The 22091-nt window shown below is 36.6% G+C and overlaps 1 protein-coding gene across 17 annotated transcripts in view; it reads right to left on the bottom strand.

The window, feature by feature from the left end:
* LOC105475486 (A-kinase anchoring protein 9) overlaps positions 1-22091 on the bottom strand; it is a 172792-nt gene that overhangs the window by 29978 nt on the left and 120723 nt on the right. For 9 of the 17 annotated variants that reach the window (XM_011730759.3, XM_071094809.1, XM_071094815.1 and 6 more), the window contains 9 exons: positions 21051-21213; positions 20006-20218; positions 16429-16661; positions 15035-15154; positions 11404-11580; positions 10635-10739; positions 3874-4026; positions 2988-3167; positions 720-1793 (listed from right to left, as the gene is read on the bottom strand). In XM_011730759.3, the coding sequence (XP_011729061.2) occupies positions 720-1793; positions 2988-3167; positions 3874-4026; positions 10635-10739; positions 11404-11580; positions 15035-15154; positions 16429-16661; positions 20006-20218; positions 21051-21213 (2418 nt within the window). Of the gene's footprint in view, positions 1-719; positions 1794-2987; positions 3168-3873; positions 4027-10634; positions 10740-11403; positions 11581-15034; positions 15155-16428; positions 16662-18979; positions 19019-20005; positions 20219-21050; positions 21214-22091 lie in introns of all 17 variants that reach the window. The other 8 variants (XM_071094804.1, XM_011730751.2, XM_071094806.1 and 5 more) reach the window with 2 other exon arrangements.

Below are 22091 nucleotides of genomic sequence, written 5' to 3'. Positions count from 1 at the left end.
GTAAATGGAAAACATTATCTTAGGAGTATAATAAACAGCTACTCTTAGCGAATGACAAGCAGTCAACTGAGCAGACCGGGTCCAAATAAGGCAAACACCTAGCTGTAACTGTACTTTATTTGGTAGTTCTGTCTATAAATATTCACCGGCCACTGTTGCACAAAAGAGATTCGTGAAACTCCTCTGGTTCTGAGTGCTACCCAATTTATGAATCCTTTTTTGTTCAAATAAACTCTCGTAAATTTAGTTTGTCTAGTTTTTCTTTTCTTTTTTTTTTTTTTTGAGATGGAGTTTTGCTCTGTTGCTCAGGCTGGAGTGCAGTGGCGCGATCTTGGCTCATGCAAGCTCTGCCTCCTGGGTTCACGCCATTCTCCTGCCTCAGTCTCCTGAGTAACTGTGACTACAGATGCCCATCACCATGCCCGGCTAATTTTTTGTATTTTTAGTAGAGATGGGGTTTCACCGTGTTAGCCAGGATGGTCTCGACCTCCTGACCTGGTGATCCACCCACCTCTGCCTCCCAAAGTGCTGGGATTACAGGCGTGAGCCACCGCACCCAGCCTAGTTTTTCTTTTAACAACAGCGTATTTTTTATAAGTGGTATATTTTTACAAAAATCCTTTTGTATAAATTGCTAGATGTAAACAGAACACCATATTCAGTAAATTAGCAATTAACTTAGGAGTACTTAAGTGAAAATAATCAAATACAAAACCAACCTTGAGAACTTCAAAATCTTGAGGGCTTCTTTTCCTTTCTTTCCCTCCCTGTTTTTTCTCATTGCCCTCCAATAGCTTCTGTAGTTCTAGCAGCTTCTTTTCTTTTTCTAAAACATTTTTTTCTGCAATTTCTACTTGTTCTTTTCCTAAAATCAAACTACTATGCATTTCAACAAGCTGGCTTTCTAATTCTGATATTCTCAAGGTTAATGCTGATATATTTGACCCTGACTCATCTTCTCTTAGTTGATTTAAATTCTGAATATTTGTTCTTTCAGGTTCTGATGAAATTGTTTGATTATCTTGACAGAACTTTGCATATTCCTGAACTGCCTCAAGTTGGATTTGACTCACAAGAGCAGCAGCCACTTTTTCTTCAAGTATTTTCTGTAGATTTAGAATCTTCTTTTGAAGCACTTCTATTTCAGACTGGCCTTGTTCTTGCATGTCTTTTATTTGTTTATAACACTGGGTAAGTTCTAAGTCCTTTGCACTAACAGTGCTCTCAAGTTGTAGCAACCTTGTTTCCAAATTAATTATGGAACCTTTGCCATTTTCTTCAAAAGATTTGAGGTATGTCTGATTTTCTAAGGATTTAAGAGCATCCTCTGTAAGGACTACTTCCAGTTCAGGTTTGTCTTTGCTCAGATCATCTATGGCCATGTTAACACTTTTCCCTGGTATACTTTGAATCTTTTCCATACTTTCACGTTCTCTCTTTAAGCTGAATAATTCCTGTGTTAGCTGATTCATTTTAAAATTGGTTTCTTTAAGTATATTTTTCGTGAAGGTCATTTCTTCATTAGTGGTTTCTACTTGCTGTTCCAAAGCCAGCTTTTCAGCTATAACCATATCCAACTGATGTTTTAAACTGTCTGCTTCTTCTGGGAGGGAATGAGCATCCACTAGTGTCTTCTGTCCAATATTTGCCAATTCCTGTTGAAGTTTTTCAATCACTTCATTGAGCTGCTCTATTTCTTCTTCTCTATTTCTCTTCACACATTCTTGATCACTCATCAAACATTCTATCTGGGTTTCAAGATCCCTTATCAGTTCATTTTTTTCTTCAATAACCTATTAATGAAAAAGGTAACATACATAATATATATGTATTTATATTTTGAAAATTTTACTTTATTTTAGGGCAGTACCTCAAAGAGATGATCACACACAAAAATAATATACTACTTCTCAGACATACTACCTTAATTTCATTATAGACCAATATCTGCCCCATCATATCAAACAAGGCCCAGAAAGTTCTGTTAAGTATAAAGTAATATAAGCTTTTAGTTGCTGATTCCCTATTAGGAAAATAGTCAATATCAATACTTCTTAATGGAAAAGGATGAAGTAAGGAAATAAAGGCTACAACCGATGGGACCAAAGGTAATTACCTTACTTAATTCATATTAAATATTAGAATTTATAATAGATTTGGTTAGAATAATATGATAGAATCTAAGTCACAGAGCCTTTCTGAAAAACATTAAAATCCTATGACAATATTAGGAGGGGAGAAAAATACATATAAATTATTAAGCCAATGTGTCTTTGCTTTTTTTTTTTTCTTTTTGAGACAGGGTCTCACTCTGTCACTCAGGCTGGAGTGCAGTGGCATGATCATGGCTCACGGCAGCTGGGACTACAGGTGGTATGCCACCATGTCCAGTTAATTTTCATATTTTTTGTAGAGACAAAGTTTCACCATGTTGCCCAGGCTGGTCTTGAACTCCTGGGCCCAAGCAATCCGCCCACCTAGGCTTCCTAAAGTATAAAGATTACAGGTGTGAGCCACTGTGCCTGGCCACCAATGTATCTTAATAAATTAAAATTAATGAATTAAAAGAGAAGTGGGCCAGGTGTGGTGGCTCATGCCTGTAATCCCAGCACTTTGGGAGGCTGAGGTGGGTGGATCACCTGACATCAGGAGTTAGAGATCAGCCTGGTCAACATGGTGAAACCCCATCTCTATTAAAAATACAAAAATTAGCCAGGTGGGGTGGTGGGTGCCTGTAATCCCAGCTACTCGGGAGGCTGAGGCAGGAGAATCGCTTGAACCTAGGAGGCGGAGGTTGTAGTGAGTCGAGGTTGTGCCACTGGACTTCAGCCTGGGCGACAGAGTGAGACGCCGTCTCAAAATAAATGAAATAGAATAAAATAAAATTGGTTTGTTTTTTAAATTCAATGGAGAGCAACATTATAACCATTTAGCCCTTTAAAACTCTGGCTCATATTAATTTCATAATCAATTTTAAATGAGTATACCTTGTTATCTGTCGTAATTTTAAGTTGCTGCTGGAGTTTCATAATTTGTTCATTTAATTGGTCAATTTCTACCTCTTTTTCCTGTATTATTTGGGCAAATTTCCCAAATAGTACATGTTGGTCTTGAGTAGACACAGCATCAGATTCCTTTATGGCAAGTCCCAGTTTCTCCATGTCATCCTAGGAACAAAAATAATTATCACAGTTGGAATAATCATTACACATCATTTTCAGAACATAATTACAAAAGAAAACAGAGCCTATAACGTACAAATGAATACAATCAGAGATACCATATGGTTATTGTAAATCAATAATTCTTAAACTATTTTGATAAATGATCCCAAAATTTTCACTTATGATGAATTCAAATGTTCAGGTTGGGCTGAAAATAAGTTCTATGCAAATGTGTCTACCTGTTAATGTCCATCTGTTGAGTATTATTTAACAGCTGGATTTACCAAATGCTTAATAAAGCAATATAGGGACCAGGTGTGGTGGCTCACGCCTGTAATCCCAGCACTTTGGGAGGCCAAGGCAGGCAGATCATGAGGTCAGGAGATCAAGAGTGTCCTGGCTAACACGGAGAAACCCCATCTCTACTGAAAATACAAAAATTAGCTGGGCATGGTGGCACACGCCTGTAGTCCCAGTTACTCGGGAGGCTGAGGCAGGAGAATCGCTTGAACCTGGGAGGCAGAGCTTGCAATGAGCCGAGATCACATCATTGCACTCCAGCCTGGGTAACAGAGTGAGACTCAGTCTCAAAAAAAAAAAAAAAAAAAAAAAAAAAAAAAAATAATAATAATAATAATAATAATAATAAAGCAATATAGGACTGAAACTATGACTTATTTACAGATAAAAGTTTTTCTAAACTAATTACCTTAAATAATTTGTTTTCTTGTTCAAGTTCTTGTAGGCGGGTAGTAGATTCCTTTTTCTGTATTTCTAATTGCATATGTAATTGTTGAACTTCTTCATTCTTATTTTCCAGTTCTTCTCTAAACTGTTCTAATTGCTCTTCTAAGTTTGTAATCTTTAATATCAAAATTATCAAAAGAGAAAAGATGTTTATACAAATGTTTATTTATCAAGATAAAATGAAGAGTGTTATATTTGCTTTACAAAGTATGCATGCTTAAAACATGAGTCATAAGAATAAAAGAATGTGGTTTTTCTAAGCCAGGTATAACTTGTGTTACCTGTGTGGTTCCTAGACATGCTCAAACTGGCCACCCTTAAACTATCCTATGTAAAGCAGAGAGGAAACCTTCTGAGAAAGGATAAAAGGAGCCATTTCCTATGTAAGTATCTTCTCCTGAAGCAGAAAGGAGTCATAGGAGGAAGGGAAAGAATCCACATATTAAATCTTAGTTTATGTTACATTTATTTGCTATCAAAAGGCCTAGAAAAGCTGTAGAATTGTTTTGTTAGCCACCGTATAAGACTGAATGTAGTCCAAAAATATCTAATTAACCCACTAAAAGGCCTGGCTGCCATGTGGCTTGTTAAGCAGAAGGAAGCCAAGATAGAAACTAAGACCAAGAGATCCTTAGGTCTGATTTACAAAAACCTTAGAGAAAATGAATTACACAATTCAGGAGAAAATTAGATAGCTCCTATAGGTAGGACAACAGAAATTTATTTAATCATTTTGAGGATGGATTATCAATAATGGTAAAGCAACTGCTTTTTGATGGTTAGAGACTGAAATGAATGATGAATATTAAGAATTAGTTATTTGTAGGGGAAAGAGAGAGATCAGACTGTTACTGTGTCTATGTAGAAAGAAGAAGACAAAAGAAACTCCATTTTGTTCTGTACTAAGAAAAATTCTTCTGCCTTGAGATGCTGTTAATCTGTAACGCTAGCCCCAACCCTGTGCTTGCAGAAGCATGTGCTGTGTTGACTCAAGGTTTAATGGATTTAGGGCTGTGCAGGATGTGCTTTGTTAAAAATGTGTTTGCAGGCAGTATGCTTGGTAAAACTCATCACCATTCTCCAGTCTCGAGTACCCAGGGACACAATGCACTGCGGAAAGCTGCAGGGACCTCTGCCCAAGAAAGCCTGGGTATTGTCCAAGGTTTCTCCCCACTGAGACAGCCTGAGATACAGCCTTGTGGGAAGGGAAAGACCTGATGATTCCCCAGCCCGACACCCATGTAGGGTCTGTGCTGAAGAGGATTAGTGAAAGAGGAAGGCCTCTTTGCAGTTGAGATAAGAGGAAGGCATCTGTCTCCTGCTTGTCCCTGGGAATGGAATGTCTTGGTATAAAATCCGATCATACATTCTATTTACTGAGATAGGAGAAAACCGCCTTATGGCTGGACGTGAGACATGCTGGCGGCAATACTGCTCTTTACTGCACTGAGGCGCTTGTGTAAAGTCAAACATAAATCTGGACTACATGCACATCAAGGCACAGCACCTTTCCTTAAACTTATTTATGACACAGAGACCTTTGCTCACACGTTTTCCTGCTGACCCTCTCCCCACCATTACCCTATAGTCCTGCCACATCCCCTCATTGAGATAGTAGAGATAGCGATCAATAAATACTAAGGGAACTCAGAGACCAGTGCCGGCGTGGGTCCTCTGTATGCTGAGCACTGGTCCCCTGGGCCCATTGTTGTTTCTCTATACTTTGTCTCTGTGTCTTCTTTCTTTTCTCAGTCTCTCGTCCCACCTGATGAGAAATACCCACAGGTGTGGAGGGGCTGGCCCCCTTCAGTTATTTTTATGTTTAAAAATTGGTTTTGGTTGATGACAGTAATATTCATTTAGCTCACTGGTTTGTTGCTACTTAATACAAAGTGAATGAATGATTTCCAAATGTGTATTTACCTCATGATCAAAACTGCTGATCAAAAAGCAAACTAAGATGCAGGAGCATCTCTGTTTACTGCTAAGCACTGTACAAAGTGCTTTATATGTATTATTTCTTAAAACCCTGTAACAACCTTATGAGATCTGTTCTGAGTATCCCCATTTTAGAGATGAGGATGGACGTCACAGAGAGGAGTAATTTGCTTTGAGGCCACATGGTAAGTATGTGGAGAAGCCAGCTTTTGAACCTGGGAATTTATCTCTGAATCTTCCACTCTAAACTATCACTTATCCTGCTTCTAATAACTAATGTCTAAGACTTACACTTAAAAATTTTTCTGTAACACTGGTTATTAAACTCAGTAGACACTGAAATACATTTAATGACTGAACATAAATAATTATCAGGTTGTTGGAAACTGTAATGATTATATCTTCTTCAAAGTGATCTCACATAGTACTTACAACTATTCCTACATTTCTATAACTACTCTGATGACAAGGTATTATTTTAAAATCAACACATAAATAGTTATTTAAGTTCAAATTGCTGCCCTACCTCATATGAAATTTCCTTTTTTTATACAACAGTTTATGACCAAACTGTTAACTTTGTGACATGAAGCCTTGCTATTCAAAGTGTGGTCTTAAGAGCAGTAGAGTTGGCATCATGTGGGAGCATGTTGGGTGTGCAAAATGCCATGTCACACCCCAGACTTGTGTTTTATTTTATTTTTTTAACTTTTGACTCATTTTATTGTTTTACAGTAATCAGATAGGAAATGAACTCTATTATATATTCCTTTTTAATCTTTTTTAAAAAATTATACTTTAAGTTCTGGGATACATGTGCAGGATGCACAGGTTTATTACATAGGTATACATGTGCCATCGTGGTTTCCTGCACCCATCAATCTGTCATCTACATTAGGTATTTCTCCTAATGCTATCCCCTCCTTAGCCCCTCACCACCTGAAAGGCCCCAGTGTCTGATGTTCCTCTCTCTCTGTCCATGTGTTCTCATTGTTCAGCTCCCACTTATGAGTGAGAACATGTGGTGTTTGGTTTTCTGTTCCCATGTTAGTTTGCTGAGAATGATGGTTTCCAGCTTCATCCATGTCCCTGCAAAGGACATGAACCCATCCTTTTTTATGGCTGCATAGTATTCCATGGTGTATATGTGCCACACTTTCTTTATCCAGTCTATCATTGATGGGCATTTGAGTTGGTTCCAAGTCTTTGCTATCGTGAACAGTGCTGCAATAAACATGTGTGTGCATGTGTCTTTATAGTAGAATGATTTATAATCCTTTGGGTATATACCCAGTAATGGCATTGCTGGGTCAAAAGGTATTTCTGGTTCTAGATCCTTGAGGAATCGCCACACTGTCTTCTACAATGGTTGAACTAATTTACACTCCCACCAACAGTGTAAAGGCGTTCCTATTTCTCCACATCCTCTCCAGCATCTGTTGTTTCCTCTTTAATGATCACCATTCTAACTGGCATGAGATGGTATCTCATTGTGGTTTTGATATGCATTTCTCTAATGACCAGTGATGATGAGCTTTTCTTCATATGTTTGTTGGTCACACAAACGTCTTCTTTTGAGAAGTATCTGTTCATATCCTTTGTCCACTTTTTGATGGGGTTGTTTTTTTCTTGTAAATTTGTTTAAGTTCTTCATAGATTCTGGATATTAGCCCTTTGTCAGACGGATAGACTGCAAAAATTCTCTCCCATTCAGTAGGTTGCCTGTTCATTCTGATGATAGTTTCTTTTGCTGTGCAGAAGCTCTTTCATTTAATTGGATCCCATTTGTCAATTTTGGCTTTTGTTGTCATTGCTTTGGTTTTTAAGTCATGAAGTCTTTGCCCATGCCTATGTCCTGAATGGTATTGTCTAGGTTTTCTTCTAGGGTTTTTATGGTTTTAGGTCTTAGTCTTTACTCTGTCTGGAGTTAATTTTTGTATAAGACTTGTGTTTTAACAAGATCCCTGGGTGATTTGCATGTGCATTGAAGTTTGAAATGCACTGGTCTAAAGCACTAACTTTCCTATTCTAAGTAGCTGAAGTTCAGGCATCATATCAGAGACTTCAAGTCCCCCAAATGACACTATGGGACATTCTTTCCTCTTGTTCAGTCAGCCTCTAGTTTAGCACCAGGAGGCTCTCTTATTATTGAGCCTACAACCACCCACAACCAGAAGAACATTAAGATTTAAAAACAGAGGCTGGTAAATATTTGTTTTAATCTTGTTTAATTTATCTAATAATTGAAATTAATATTTGGATTAATTTGCATCTATTTTTGTTTTCTTTTTTTTTTTTGAGACGGAGTCTCGCTCTGTCACCGAGGCTGGAGTGCAGTGACAGGATCTTGGCTCACTGCAAGCTCCACCTCCCGGGTTCACACCATTCTCCTGCTTTGGCCTCCCAAGTAGCTGGGACTATAGGCGCCCACCACCACGCCTGGCTTTGTTTGTTTGTTCGTTTGTATTTTTAGTAGAGATGGGCTTTCACTGTGTTAGCCAGGATGGTCTCGATCTCCTGACCTAGTGATCCGCCCGCCTCAGCCTCGCAAAGTGCTGGGATTACAGACGTGAGCCACCGCGCCTGGCCTGTTTTCTTTTTTAAAAAGTATTTTTATCTCTTTCAAATGTACATATGTCTCCTTAATTACATAGTAGATTCCTTGATGTCCAGTGCTGGTTTTACAATTGGATACTGGTGCTACACGTACATTAAGAGCTCACTAAATGTTGAATGGCAGTCTTTAATACTTCTCACCAACAAGACAAAACAGGCCCCAATGCTTTGGCAGTATAGTATCACAAGGGCTTCAGACTCACAGAAATCTGAGTGGAACTCCTTTTCAACCACTTAAGGTGTGACCATGATCAAGTTATTTAACCTCTCTTAAGGCTCAGTTTACACATCTGTAAAATGGAGAAAACAGAGCCTGTCCTGGGGAAGAGTGTAAGTATTAATGGTAAAAGGGCATTTAAAATACTTAGTACTGTCTAATTACAGAGGCCAACAAAATTAACTATTATTATTTATTATTGTGAACTGTAAGCTAGATCTCATTAGCTCTACAGAGAGCTAAAACCTATTGAATGTATCTTTTTCTAAAATCCTTCTAATCCTTTCCCCATTTACTACCTCCTCCTATAATTCTAAAACTCCTTTCTTTTGCAGTTTTCTTCTCTTTTTATTCATCCTGCATTTCTAAATTTCTAATAAACTTAAAAAGTGTTTTATACAAATTTAGGCTCTCAGAGTAAAGTATCTCAAATACCATGATACATAGGGACATCTTATTTTTATACTCCATCAGATATCTAAAAGCATTTGCCTAGTTTCTGGGGAAAAAATGCTTAAGAGGTTATTTTCAATAAAAGACATTTTAACTCTATATTCCTGTCTCTCAGTCTCCAGTTACCGGCAGGTGAATGGGTTTTGATAAAGTACTTGTTACTGTTATTAGGGTCAGCTGTCAGTTTAACCACTTACTCATTGACTGCTTCTCTCCTTATCTGTAAAAAACATTAGTCAGTTGACAGATGCCCTCTAAAGTTTCTCATAGTTTTGAACAACTCTGATTCTGAGTAAAAGGTAGACAGTTATTAGATACTTAATTCAAGATAGCAGTGCTATATTATATTCAAAAGATAATAAAAATATAAAATCAGTAAGGTTAATCAACTATCCACAGTCAACTATCATTGCTTTGGGTACAGTTTAGAAGGTCTGTCTTTTTAGGTAACATATAATTACTTTACTCAGTTTAAGGGAAATCTTTAAATGTTAACTCTATGAAACACAGAAATAGTTACATATAAACAAAAGTGCTCCCCACCTCCCACAAAAAAATCAAAAATCAAAATAAATAAGAGCCTCTCAGATAAACATTACTCAGCATTATGTGATAGTGAGAAAATAGTCCTTCTTATGGAAATGATTTCAACTATAGTCACTTACATAGATGCCTTTTTTCTCCTCTAATCTACAAGTTTTCTGAGCTACAGTTTTAGCTGATATCGAAATCATTCTTATATTTTTCAAAGCAGCTTAAGTTCATAACTATTTGTTAAAATATAGTAAGTGTCCTGAGAATATTAGAGACAAAAATGTAATTTAAAAAATTTTAAACATTTTAAATGATGAGATATAGCTAGACAATGTAGAGTAGGACATGTTTTTAAAAAACTATTTGTAGACAAAGGCTTAAGTAAGTTATACATTAGGAAGCTGAAGTGACCACTGTTCTGAAAGTAAAGTTTTAGTTTTTTGGAAGAAGGGGCAGAGAAACAAAGGAGAACTTTATATAATTGTTTTACTATTAAAGAAATTTACTATTACTCTTTTGTTTTAAGAACATATTCTGTATATTGTAAAACAGCACTATAATCTCCCGGGGCAATATAATAATAATAAAAAAAACCACACAGCAAAGCAGCAATAATTCAGTATCTATTCTATGGTTATGAGAAAACGGATATTGCCTTTTGTCCTAACACTACTATGTCTCTCCACCCTCTACATGCCTGCTAAGTTGGCCTTCTTCCTGTTCCTCCGAACTTCGTCCTGCTTCGAGGCCTTTACACTGGCTATTCCATCTGGAGCACTCTTCTTTCCCATCAGCTTACTCACATGTTTACTGCCTTGTTCAAGGTCAGTTTTGGCACTGAGCTGACAAACAGCCTCGACTGTGGTTTTAGATCATAAACTCCATTCAGTTCAAATAATATTTTCAAGGTAACTGATTTAAAATAATTCAAACCACACTGTGTCATTTAAAAATAAACTCCTTACCTCTTTTTCCTTTCTGTCTATGGCATCTCGCTCAGCCTGCAGTTGTACTTCTAGGGACAATTCTGGTTTAGCTTCTACAGCTCCAAACTGTTTTCGGTCCTCTACCTTTAAATATGTAAAAATTTTCTCAAAATTTCATAAACTAAATCCTGATTATCTAGTTTTTTTGTTTTTGTTTTTTTGTTTTGTTTTTTTTTTTTTGAGAAGCAGCAATCCTGTTTCTCCAATTAGAAGTAGAAAGTGTACTTCTAATTAGCGAATAATTAAAAAGTTGGTCAGGCACAGTGGCTCAAGCCTGTAATCCTGGCACTTGGGAAGCTGAGGCAGGTGGATCACCTGAGGTTGGGAGTTTGAGGCCAGCCTGACCAAAATGGAGAAACCCCATCTCTACTAAAAATACAAAATCAGCTGGGTGTGGTGGCTCATGCCTGTAATCCCAGCAACTTGGGAGGCTGAGGCAGAACAATCACTTGAACTGAGGAGGCGGAGGTAGTGGTGAGCTGAGGTTGCACCATTGCACTCCACACTGGGCAACAAGAGCGAAACTAGGTCTCAAAAAAAACAAAACAACAACAACAACAAAAAACTCTTCCCTTCTCAGGACTGACATGCAAGCAACATTTGGAAATAAGAACAAACAGAAATGGTTATGATGTCAACAGAGACATAAACATATTATGTAATAATACCTATAAGAAGTTGACAAATTAATTTAAGAGCATTCTTCATTAAAACACTTAATAAAGTTAGCCCAAATAAAATGCCACACCTTTTGAAAAGTATCTGCACTCACAAGTAGCGCCTGCTCCAGTTCTCTTACTCTGAACTCCAGTTTCTCTATTTCTTCATTCCTTTCCTGTATATCCCTTTGAAGCTGCTCTTTAGAGAGCAAAAGCTCACTGCATTTGTCTGTTTTTTCCTTCAGATGATTTGTTAACTGTTCAACCTGAAATATAAGAGGCAAAAAATTTAATTAAAAAAAATTTCAGCAAGCTAGTTAGTATACATTGAGTTACCTCTCATTTTGGATATCTACAATCCAAAATGCTACAAAATCTGAAACTTTTTTGTTTGTCTGTTTAACAAATGGAGTCTTATTATGTTGCCCAGGCTGGAATGCAGTGGCTATTTACAGGCACGATCATCATGCACTACAGCCTCAAACTCCTGGGCTCAAGCGATCTTGCATCAGCCTCCTGAGTAGCTGGGACTACAGATGCACACCAACAAGCCTAGGTCAAAATTTGAAACATTTTGAGCACTGATATCATGCTCAAAGGAAATGCTCATTGGAGCATTTCACATTTCAAATTAGGCTGCTGGATAGGTAAGTATAATGCAAATATTACAAAATTCAAAATATCTGAAATCTGAAACACTTCTCTCAAGCATTTTAAAGAATACTCAATGCATATAAAACATATCTTCACTTCAAAAATTTTTTTTCCAAAAAGCATTTTTAAATGTTATGCTAATTTCACTTTGTATAAAGATAGCAACTATTGTCTTCAACAAAGGTGACATTTTACAAGTTGAAAAAATTAAGCAACGCTAGTAGATCACAAATAATATTGCTTTCAAGTAATCCTTTAAAAAAAGTTCTTTCTCTTAAGACTAAGACTTTCTCCACCTAGGAAGAGGGGAAAAATGCATTTTTCATAAGGCTGAATTATCTAATGGCACAACCACACTAAATCCTAATAAAGATGAGAAATTTGCAGAGTACTGATTTACTCTTGTATGAGATAAAATGATCTAAATAAATCTTTTATGGACTATATTTTGAAAACAGTCATTGGGAAAGCTTTTTCAATCTATACATTCCATCAGCCCAGGAAAGAGACAAGGATGAAGGGGAGTGAGAGGGATCTGAGCACCTTGAGGGTTTCCCTAAGTGTCTCTAGTCTTCGTTTCTCCTTTAACCAAAATAATGATGTGTGCCAAGACCTATTCCCTAAGAATAATATGGAGATCCCTTCAAGTGAATGGTTCTGTGACAGAAGAATACAGGAAGGATTAGTAGTACTGTAAGGAAAGTGAGGAAGGAAAGCTTACTTTAAAAAAAGCAACATGTGATGGTAAGAAATAAAGTAAAATTCTACTTTTTCTTTTCAGTGAAATATTCCGAGGAAATTATCTAAAAAACGACAGTTATTTCTCAGAACACTAAAAGAATGTAAGCTTAACTATAATTTCAGGTTCAAGGATGATAGCAATAAAGCCACTGATACATGCAGTTGGTTTTAAAGAGAAAAAGAAAAAAAAGGAAAAAAAAAAGTTGCTGAGGAGAAACTTTAATAAGTTGATTAAGATTTGGAGTAAGGTAAAAAAAAAAAAAAAAGGCAACAATGTAGGTACAATAAAATGGTGCAACAGAAAAAAAAAAATCAAACATGCACATCTTTGTTAGTTTCTTAAAAGTTTCATGAGTGAAGCAGGCCAACCTTTCAAGTAAAAGAAAACGACGTAATAGGCAATGACAGGTTAAATATTCTTTGAACTACAATAAATGACTACTTTTTTTTTTTTTTGAGACGCAGTCTCGCTCTGTCGCCCAGGCTGGAGTGCGGTGGCTCGATCTCGGCTCACTGCAAGCTCCGCCTCCCGGGTTCACGCCATTCTCCGGCCTCAGCCTCCCGAGTAGCTAGGACTACAGGCGCCCGCCACCGTGCCCGGCTTATTTTTTGTATTTTTTTATTAGAGACGGGGTTTCACTGTGTTAGCCAGGATGGTCTCGATCTCCTGACCTTGTGATCCACCCGCCTCGGCCTTCCAAAGTGTTGGGATTACAGGCTTGAGCCACCGCGCCCGGTCCCTAAATGACTATTTTTTAAAAGCCGAAAATATGTTTGTCAGAAATGGGGCAATAACTAGAAACTGTGGAGACTGATAACTTTTGTACTACTCTAGTAGATAACATTTTATTACAAGGAGTTTATAGGCACTCTGTACTTCTTTGGTTTTAAGAGAAATGAAATCCACTAAACTGTTCAGAAATTACATTCAAAATAAAAATTGTTTTCAGAAATAATACTAAAGTGTTCACTATGTGCCAGCTCAACACTCCTATGATGTGGGTGCTATTATGATGTCTATTTTAGAAATGAATTAACAGAGATTTCAGAGGTTAACTGACGTAGTTATTGTCATTACCTAGTAAATGGCAGAGCCGTGATACAAACTGGGATTGCCTTACGCTAAACACAATGTCTTTATCACCATGACAAGCCATCTTTAGGTATTCATACAATGAATCCTCTCTCATTTATGTAGCATTCATTTGGTAAATGTGGAGTTTTGACTATGTTTCTATGAGGAAAATAGGTAGTTGGGGTGAAAAAGGAGAAGCAGGAGACTGGTTAAGAGGCTACCACAGGGATCCAGGCAAACAAATGACAACTGGGATTTAGGAGGATGAACAAAAGTGCAAAGAACAGAAAGATGTAGTGCAATCTGACCCATCAATGTGTTGGAAGTAGGGGTTGAGAAAAAGAGGGGAATCAAGGCTGATTCTAGTTCTCAGCAATGGGGCAGGTTAGAAGGAACAGAATTTACTGAGATGAAGAAGGAAAATGTTTTATGCTTGTCTTTCTCTGGTTGTGGCTAATCAGGAATCAAGACTCTCTTTTGGACATGTTAATTTTGAGACATCTAAGCAGAGACAGAGTAGGCACTGGATATCCAATTCTGGAGCTTAACAGAGATGTCACAGATGAAAATACAGACGTGGAGTCATTTATATATGACTGCCTGGGAAGAGGCTACAAATAGGAAATAAGAAGAGGCCCAAGTGTAAGTTTTGGGGCACTCCATCATTTATGTTGGGTAGGAAAAGGAGAAACAAAGACTAGAGGATAGAGACCAGCAGAGTAGGTGTGTCACAGAAACCAAGAGAAGGAAGTATTTATGGCAGAAGGCTGCAATAAATGCCTCCGAATGGTTGAGTAGGATGGAGACAGAGTTGGATATTAGCTATAGCCGTCAGGCTCTGGGTCACCTTCACAAGAACAATTTAAATGGAGTAGAAAGTATAACCCTACTGAGAAACAAGGGTTGGATACTTCACTGGAGTGGACTAATAACAGAATAGGAAATGGGAAAGTAAAGAGTGAACAGAGGTAACTCTTTTGGTCACTTTTGTTAGGAATGGGAATAAAGAAATTGTAAAACAGAGTTTATTTAATTGGGAAAGACATAAGCAGGTGGAAATTATTCCAAATTTCAATACCAACAATTTTTAGGGTTAATTACCTTCTCTTGCTTAAGTAATATTAAGTTTTCTGATTTTGAAGATTTACATACAACAGAAAGAATCCACTTTTAAGTTTTTAATGATATGCATCTTATTTTACACTTGATACAAATTACTGTAAAGTGGGCAATGTCAGTAAAGTTCTTACCTCTCTAGTTTGATGTTCACTGATAGGCTGGAATCGAGGAACAACCTTAAGTTGCTGTTCTAGTTTCTGTATTTCCTGTTGGAATACGTCTCTCTCATGTTCTCTATCAATGGCTTGCTCCTAAAAGTTTAATAATAATAATAATGACAGTAGCTGAAGAAACAGTATTTAGTGAAGCTATTATTTCTTACTTCCCCTTTAGATACATGTTAGTTTTGTTTGAAGACAAAGGACTGATGACCATGAATATCCCAAACCACAAAAATTTTAAAAGATAACATTTAATTTTAATTTTAATTAATTCATTTATTTTTCGAGATGGAGTCTCGCTCTGCCGCCCAGGCTGGAGTGCAGTGGTGCAAACTTGGCTCACTGAAAGCTCCGCCTCCCGGGTTCACGCCATTCTCCTGCCTCAGCCTCCTGATGGCACCCGCCATCACGCCCGGCTAATTTTTTTTTGTATTTTTTAGTAGAGACGGGGTTTCACCGTGTTAGACAGGATGGTCTCAATCTCCTGACCTCATGATCCGCCTGCCTCGGCCTCCCAAAGTGCTGGGATTACAGATGTGAGCCACCGCACCCAGCCAACATTTTATTTTTTATATGCCATATAACCTATTTGGGCTCCTCAACAAAACTTCAAGTATTAGTATCTAAATATTATTTGAAGTACATTTCTTTTTTTATTCAAGTAATATTAAATACAGGATGAAAAAATATTCACCTTAAAATGAATTTCCTTTTTTGGAACAAAGGAGGAATTCCACTGTTAGTTTAGCCATTAAACAAAATAAATAAAACAAATTGTTTGGAAAATCAGTTTCTTGAATCCTAATCTAGGTTTTATGCCTAAAGTTATAAAATGAGTAAGAATCTGATTCTCTGATCTATGAAGAGAATATCAGGTTTAAGTGAAATCTCAAAGGAAAAAAAAATGTGAAATTAGAGATTTAACATATTTTTGGAAGAGAGTAATGGCAGCATGACCACTGTTCCAGGCCCATTTCCAAGGCCACACTGTTACCTGTATGTATCTTTTACAGGTGAAACAGTGGTGGCCCATTATCTCTTTGCCTATCTTACCCTGTGGTTAAATAAAAAACTAGAATAAGCTTCTGATCTGAATTTGGAAACGTAAACTAGTGGGGCTTATTCATAATTTTTATTATGTATAATTCAATACATAATAAAATGTACTGATTTTAATTCTGAGTGCTGTATAATAAAAATTAATGATTGGAATAGTACTTTTTGATCAATTAGCAGAATCGACACCTAATAAAACATTGAAAAACTAATTCAACAGTCTTTTCATGATTTAAAATTCATAGCCTAGTATACTAGCAAAGAACATTCTACTGAGAAAAATCAATATTCAACTTGAGAATACTTACATCTAAAAATTTTCTCATTTTTTCTAACTGCTTTTCCAATGCTTGGTTTTGCTGTCTTAAATCCATTAGTTCAGCATTTTTTTCTTGTTCCAGCTCTATAAACCTACTGACTTGTTCTTCCACATCTATTTCTAGAGCTTTCACTTGTTTTTGAAGGTCATCACGTACTTTTTCAGCTTGACATTGTACTTCTAGTTTTTCCTTCATTAATTTTTCTGTCTCCTGTAGTAATTCTGTACATTAATACAAAGTATACTGAATTAAATCATAATTAATGATGTTATGATAATGAAATCCCTGATAACTATGTCCAAATTTTACCTTCATGAAATAAAAGGCTGAGAATAATTTTAAATACACATGAAAGTAAATATTCTCTTATGAAAATATCAAAATTATATTAAAATACTTCTATATAAACAAACAAGCTATTAATAAAATTACGCAGAATTAACAAAAATATGTCCTGTCACTAAAAATAATATTTTTTGTGAAAACAACATAGCAAATGACCAAAAAAAATCTATTTTTACTATTGGGCAAAGAACAAAGTCCAATTAAATTCAAGCACAGAAAAAACTCACCACTCTCTTCACCTCAGGCAAAAAGCAATTCATTCCAAACCCATAAAGTCAATTTTATTTGCATACACAAAAAACATGAAGATCAAACACTGTAAATCTTTAACCAAGGCAAGTCTAAGAGTTACAGAAATACAAATACAGCTATAATTGAAATTTCCTGTTAGTCTTACTCCTTATTAGATCCATATTCCTGAGTTGCTTTTGCATGGTCACACGTATGTGGATCAAGGGAAAACTGACATTTATGAGAGGCAGTATGGTGTAGTGCTTAAGAACAGACTGTAGGCTCAACCTAGCTCAGCAACTTACCTCCCATGTGACAATTATGATGACGTCCTTTAGTTTCCTTATATGTAAACTGAGAATAATATTATTACTGATTTCTTAAGAGTTATTTTGGCATTAAATGAGTGAATATATGTAAAGAAGAGTGTCTGAGGTATGGTAAGCACTATGTGTTAGCTATTATTATTAATATAACAGTGTATATAGTAAAAATAAAACAATCTTCTAATGAAGAAAATGGAAAGAACATATCCCTAGGGTCTTTAAATTAACTGGTATGCCAACATTGTACTCAGGACTAGGAATCTCTAGAAAACAGCTTTCCTTTTAAAACAATACTAATATTAGATGTTAATACAAAAATAAATCAACCAAAAAGTCTCTATTAAATTTTATTGATCTTTTGCTACCATCATCTTACATACTTCCTGATTTAGAAGGAACTTTTTTTTTTTTTTTTTTTTGAGAGGAGTCTCGCTCTGTCACCCAGGCTGGAGTGCAGTGGCCGGATCTCAGCTCACTGCAAGCTCCGCCTCCCGGGTTTACGCCATTCTCCTGCCTCAGCCTCCGGAGTAGCTGGGACTACAGGCGCCCGCCACCTCGCCCGGCTAGTTTTTTGTATTTTTAGTAGAGACGGGGTTTCACGGTGTTAGCCAGGATGGTCTCGATCTCCTGACCTCGTGATCCGCCCGTCTCGGCCTCCCAAAGTGCTGGGATTACAGGCTTGAGCCACCGCGCCCGGCCTAGAAGGAACATTTTAAAAACTCATAGATTGAAGGCCGGGCGCGGTGGCTCAAGCCTGTAATCCCAGCACTTTGGGAGGCCGAGACGGGCGGATCACGAGGTCAGGAGATCGAGACCATCCTGGCTAACACCGTGAAACCCCGTCTCTACTAAAAATACAAAAAACTAGCCGGGCGAGGTGGCGGGCGCCTGTAGTCCCAGCTACTCCGGAGGCTGAGGCAGGAGAATGGCGTAAACCCGGGAGGCGGAGCTTGCAGTGAGCTGAGATCCGGCCACTGCACTCCAGCCCGGGCTACAGAGCAAGACTCCGTCTCAAAAAAAAAAAAAAAAAAAAAACTCATAGATTGAAAGAGTTTAATATATTTATTAAATGTTTTCTTAAAAAAATCAAACTGGCTGGGTACGGTGGCTCACGCCTGTAATCCCAGCACTTTGGGAGGCCGAGGTGGGTGGATCACCTGAGGCCAGGAGATCGAGACCAGCCTGGCCAACATGGTGAAACCCCATCTCTACTAAAAGTACAAAAAATTAGCCAGGTGTAGTGGCTCCCGCCTGTAGTCTCAGTTACTCAGGAGGCTGAGGTGGAAGTGAGCTGAGATCACACCACTGCACTCTAGCCTGGGCGACTGAGCAAGACTCCATCTCAAAAACAAACAAACAAACAAACAAACAAACAAAATCAAAATGGTTTTAAGCTCTATGCAAAAACAGACATCATAAGATGATGGTCAGTATGAATCTCAGATGTTAATTTCAATGAAAATTTGTACTTTTAGCATAAGAAAAGTTTTTTTGTTGTTGTTAAAAACTGTAAGTATGAAACAACAGCAACACTGCAAAACTAGAGATGTTAGTTGGTTGAAAATCCAGAGGTCACCCACATTTTGGAGTTTCAAGTCTACCACCCAAACACTGGCCATGCAATTGTATACACACACCTGCTCCCGCTGCTGCATCGACTGCAGCATCTACTAGTCCTAGGAGAATAGAGAAAAACAACAAAAAAAGACACAACAAAAGTATAATTTATATGTCTCCCACTTCCTAAAATGGGATAATGCACATGCACACACACGTATCAAAAGCAAGAGTTGAAGACACTGATTATCACTGGTAATATTTTGAGAAGTTCCAGTATTTCTTGAATATTTTGCATGACATATACTTTCCACATTAAAAATTCCAAACTAAACCTGTTTAATTAATTTGAGCAGCCGGAAGAAACTTAACTATATTACAAAAATGTATGCTGTATTTCTAAACTGATAAAATGAAATAAGTGAAAAATTAAAACATTTAAAAATCCAACTGCATGTGTAACATCAAAGAGGACATGGTAAACAGGATTTAAAGTTCCATCGTTACAAAGACTGACATTTACTGCTAAACAAACTTTCACTTCAAGATATTACTTAATTTCTTATTTAATGAAAAATGAAAGGTTACTTATACATTTAAGTATTATTTGAATTCCTACTTAGATTAAACTAGATGTCAGCCTACCAGCCACTGACCTTTTTAAATCTACTCTGCTTGCAAGTCAAAAATCCCCTCCACCTGCTCATTACTAGTGCCAGATCAGTGCTTTTAGATATTTAATCCAAGTATACATTTTTGCTGCTTCTCTGCTATTAGAACTAAACCTTATACAATTTTAAAAATATCCTGCCTCATTATTTGCAGCTTTCTCTTGAAGCAGAAGTCTGAGGATAAATGAAGAACTATCTTTTCCTGTTAACATCTGCCTAAGGAAAAAGAAAAAGACAAAGAAACAAAAAAACAAACCTAATTCCACATGATTGGCTAATGAGACATTTATCTATAAGGTAGATTTCTTATAATTTTTCAAATCTCTATAAAATATATGAATAATGGCACTGAAAGAGGAAAAAAGCCACTTTAAGCCTTTGAAGAATATAAATAAAATCAGTGGAATGTTTCATACAAATTCAGAAAATACATACGTTGTTCAACTGGGCCTGCCTCTGCTTTCATAGCTTCCTTTTGTCTGGACAGTAATTCTCTTTCTTCTTGGATCTGCTGTTGCTCTGCCTCCAATTCTTGCAATCTGTTACTTGCACATAACAACTCCTGCTCAAGACGATCTATTATATCAGTTTTTTCCTGAATTTGCCTTTCAAAAAGAGTTTTTTCATCTGCATAGCCATCAATGACACCTATAAAATAAAATTAACAGAAAATAGAACTATTATTCATTTCAGATTCAACCACTAAGTTTTAATATAAACAACAAAAGGTGTACTGTTAGCAAAACTTTCCATCATTCCAACCTATTAAAAGTCTTGAATGAATTTGCTGCTCATCACAACAACTATCAACCTTTAATAGGGTATGGTCAATGCAGACATTTCGCTGTTTACCATTGTGCATAAACATGAAATTTCTCTGAATTTTCTAATACTTTGCTATACTAAAGTATCACATCACGTAGGTGTAACTCACTTTATTAAACAGATATAAACAATAAGTTTCTGAAAAGCTTAATACAAATTAGATGCTTGTGAAATGAATCACATTTTGAAAATTAGAAAGTTGGTATTTTAAGTAATTTTAGAAGGCCAACACTCGTAACAGCAGAGAAGAATTAAAAAGAGCATAGGGCTTTAGAGATTCAAAGCCTGGAATCACCATTTAATGGTAATGGTACCCTTTAACAATTTAATAACATCTTTAAGCTTCAGTTTCCTCATCTTTAAATTACAAAGGTTGTCTTAAGATGGTGTGATTATGGTAACAAGTCACCACCATCCTTTTTGGCATTTTCTGAAATTATTAATATTTTCTGTAACTCTATAAATTCTTTTTATAATTAAATATATATATATAGTTTTAAAAATTGCTTGGAGGAACTTTGAAGATAAACCACAAGTACTTTTTAATGGTCACTCTAAATTGGATTGACGGCTTCCAAACCTGGCTGTGCATCAAAAGTCTCTATTTTAAGACTGAAATTTCTGTACCCTTAGTTGTCAATGGCAAATTGCTCACCCTCAGCCTTACTGAGCTCCACAGCTAGCTGTTCTCTGGCCCTGGACTCCTCATGAAGGCGCTCTCGAAGGTCCTCTTGGCACTTAAGGGACTCTGTTGCTTCTTGTTTCTGTCTAAACGACTCACGCATCAACTCTGTCTGTGTAACTTTCGCATGTTCAAGCTAAACAAAGAGGGAAACAATACATAAAAGAAAATAAAGTGTGGAAGTATTAGTTTCATTCCCCATTAAAGCTGGAAAAAAGGGGGATTTTAAAATAAAGAGATACTACTGAATTGTAGTCATATAGATATTACCAGTGCATGCTAAGATTAGCAGGCAGGATAAATCAGAGGAGACATGTATATTGGCTGTGCACAACTTTCTGTAAAGTGACATATTCTAGCTTTACTGAACAAAAGAATATGCTTCTTTTGGATATAAGCCACTTTAAATCAATGGCTGTGTAGTTTATCATATAAAAGAAGATATAAAATTAACAAAGCACAGGCATTTGCCAAATACTGTATTTGCCAAAGAATTTTATGTAGCTATATGGTCTATGATAAACTTTTTTACATTTAGTATTTATGGATTGTGACTCCTACAGTATCTGTTGTATACTGTGGGGGACTAATAATACATGATTAATACAGTGGCATCAATTAACAAAACCATAGTGGCACAACAAAATGAAATTATATTTATAATCCATGTACTTAACTAAAAGCTTTGTATTTCTGTCCATTTGTGAAACATCTAAAGCTCCTATGAATATTCAGCTTATTTTCAAAACCTTACAATACACAGACATTAACCATAAACACAGATTCCTTAAAATACTACCAATAGCACATACTGACTATATTCTTAAACAATTTTTTAAGATGATAGGAGGCTTAAGGCCAAAGCTCTCTTGATCACTGCTACTAAATGAGCTCTGTGAAATTGCAGAAAACTACTGTCTCTGCCTTAGTTTTCTGAGCTTTTGAATATTAGTACCTGCTTATCTGTTATTACTGAAACAATTACATGGGAAAAAATTGAACTCAAATGTTTCT

Source organism: Macaca nemestrina, chromosome 4 (assembly GCF_043159975.1).
Source record: "Macaca nemestrina isolate mMacNem1 chromosome 4, mMacNem.hap1, whole genome shotgun sequence".
In the NCBI taxonomy this organism is placed as follows: Eukaryota; Metazoa; Chordata; class Mammalia; order Primates; family Cercopithecidae; genus Macaca; species Macaca nemestrina.
The sequence above is the reverse complement of the archived record's forward strand: the minus strand, read 5'-3'. Positions and strand labels throughout refer to the sequence as shown.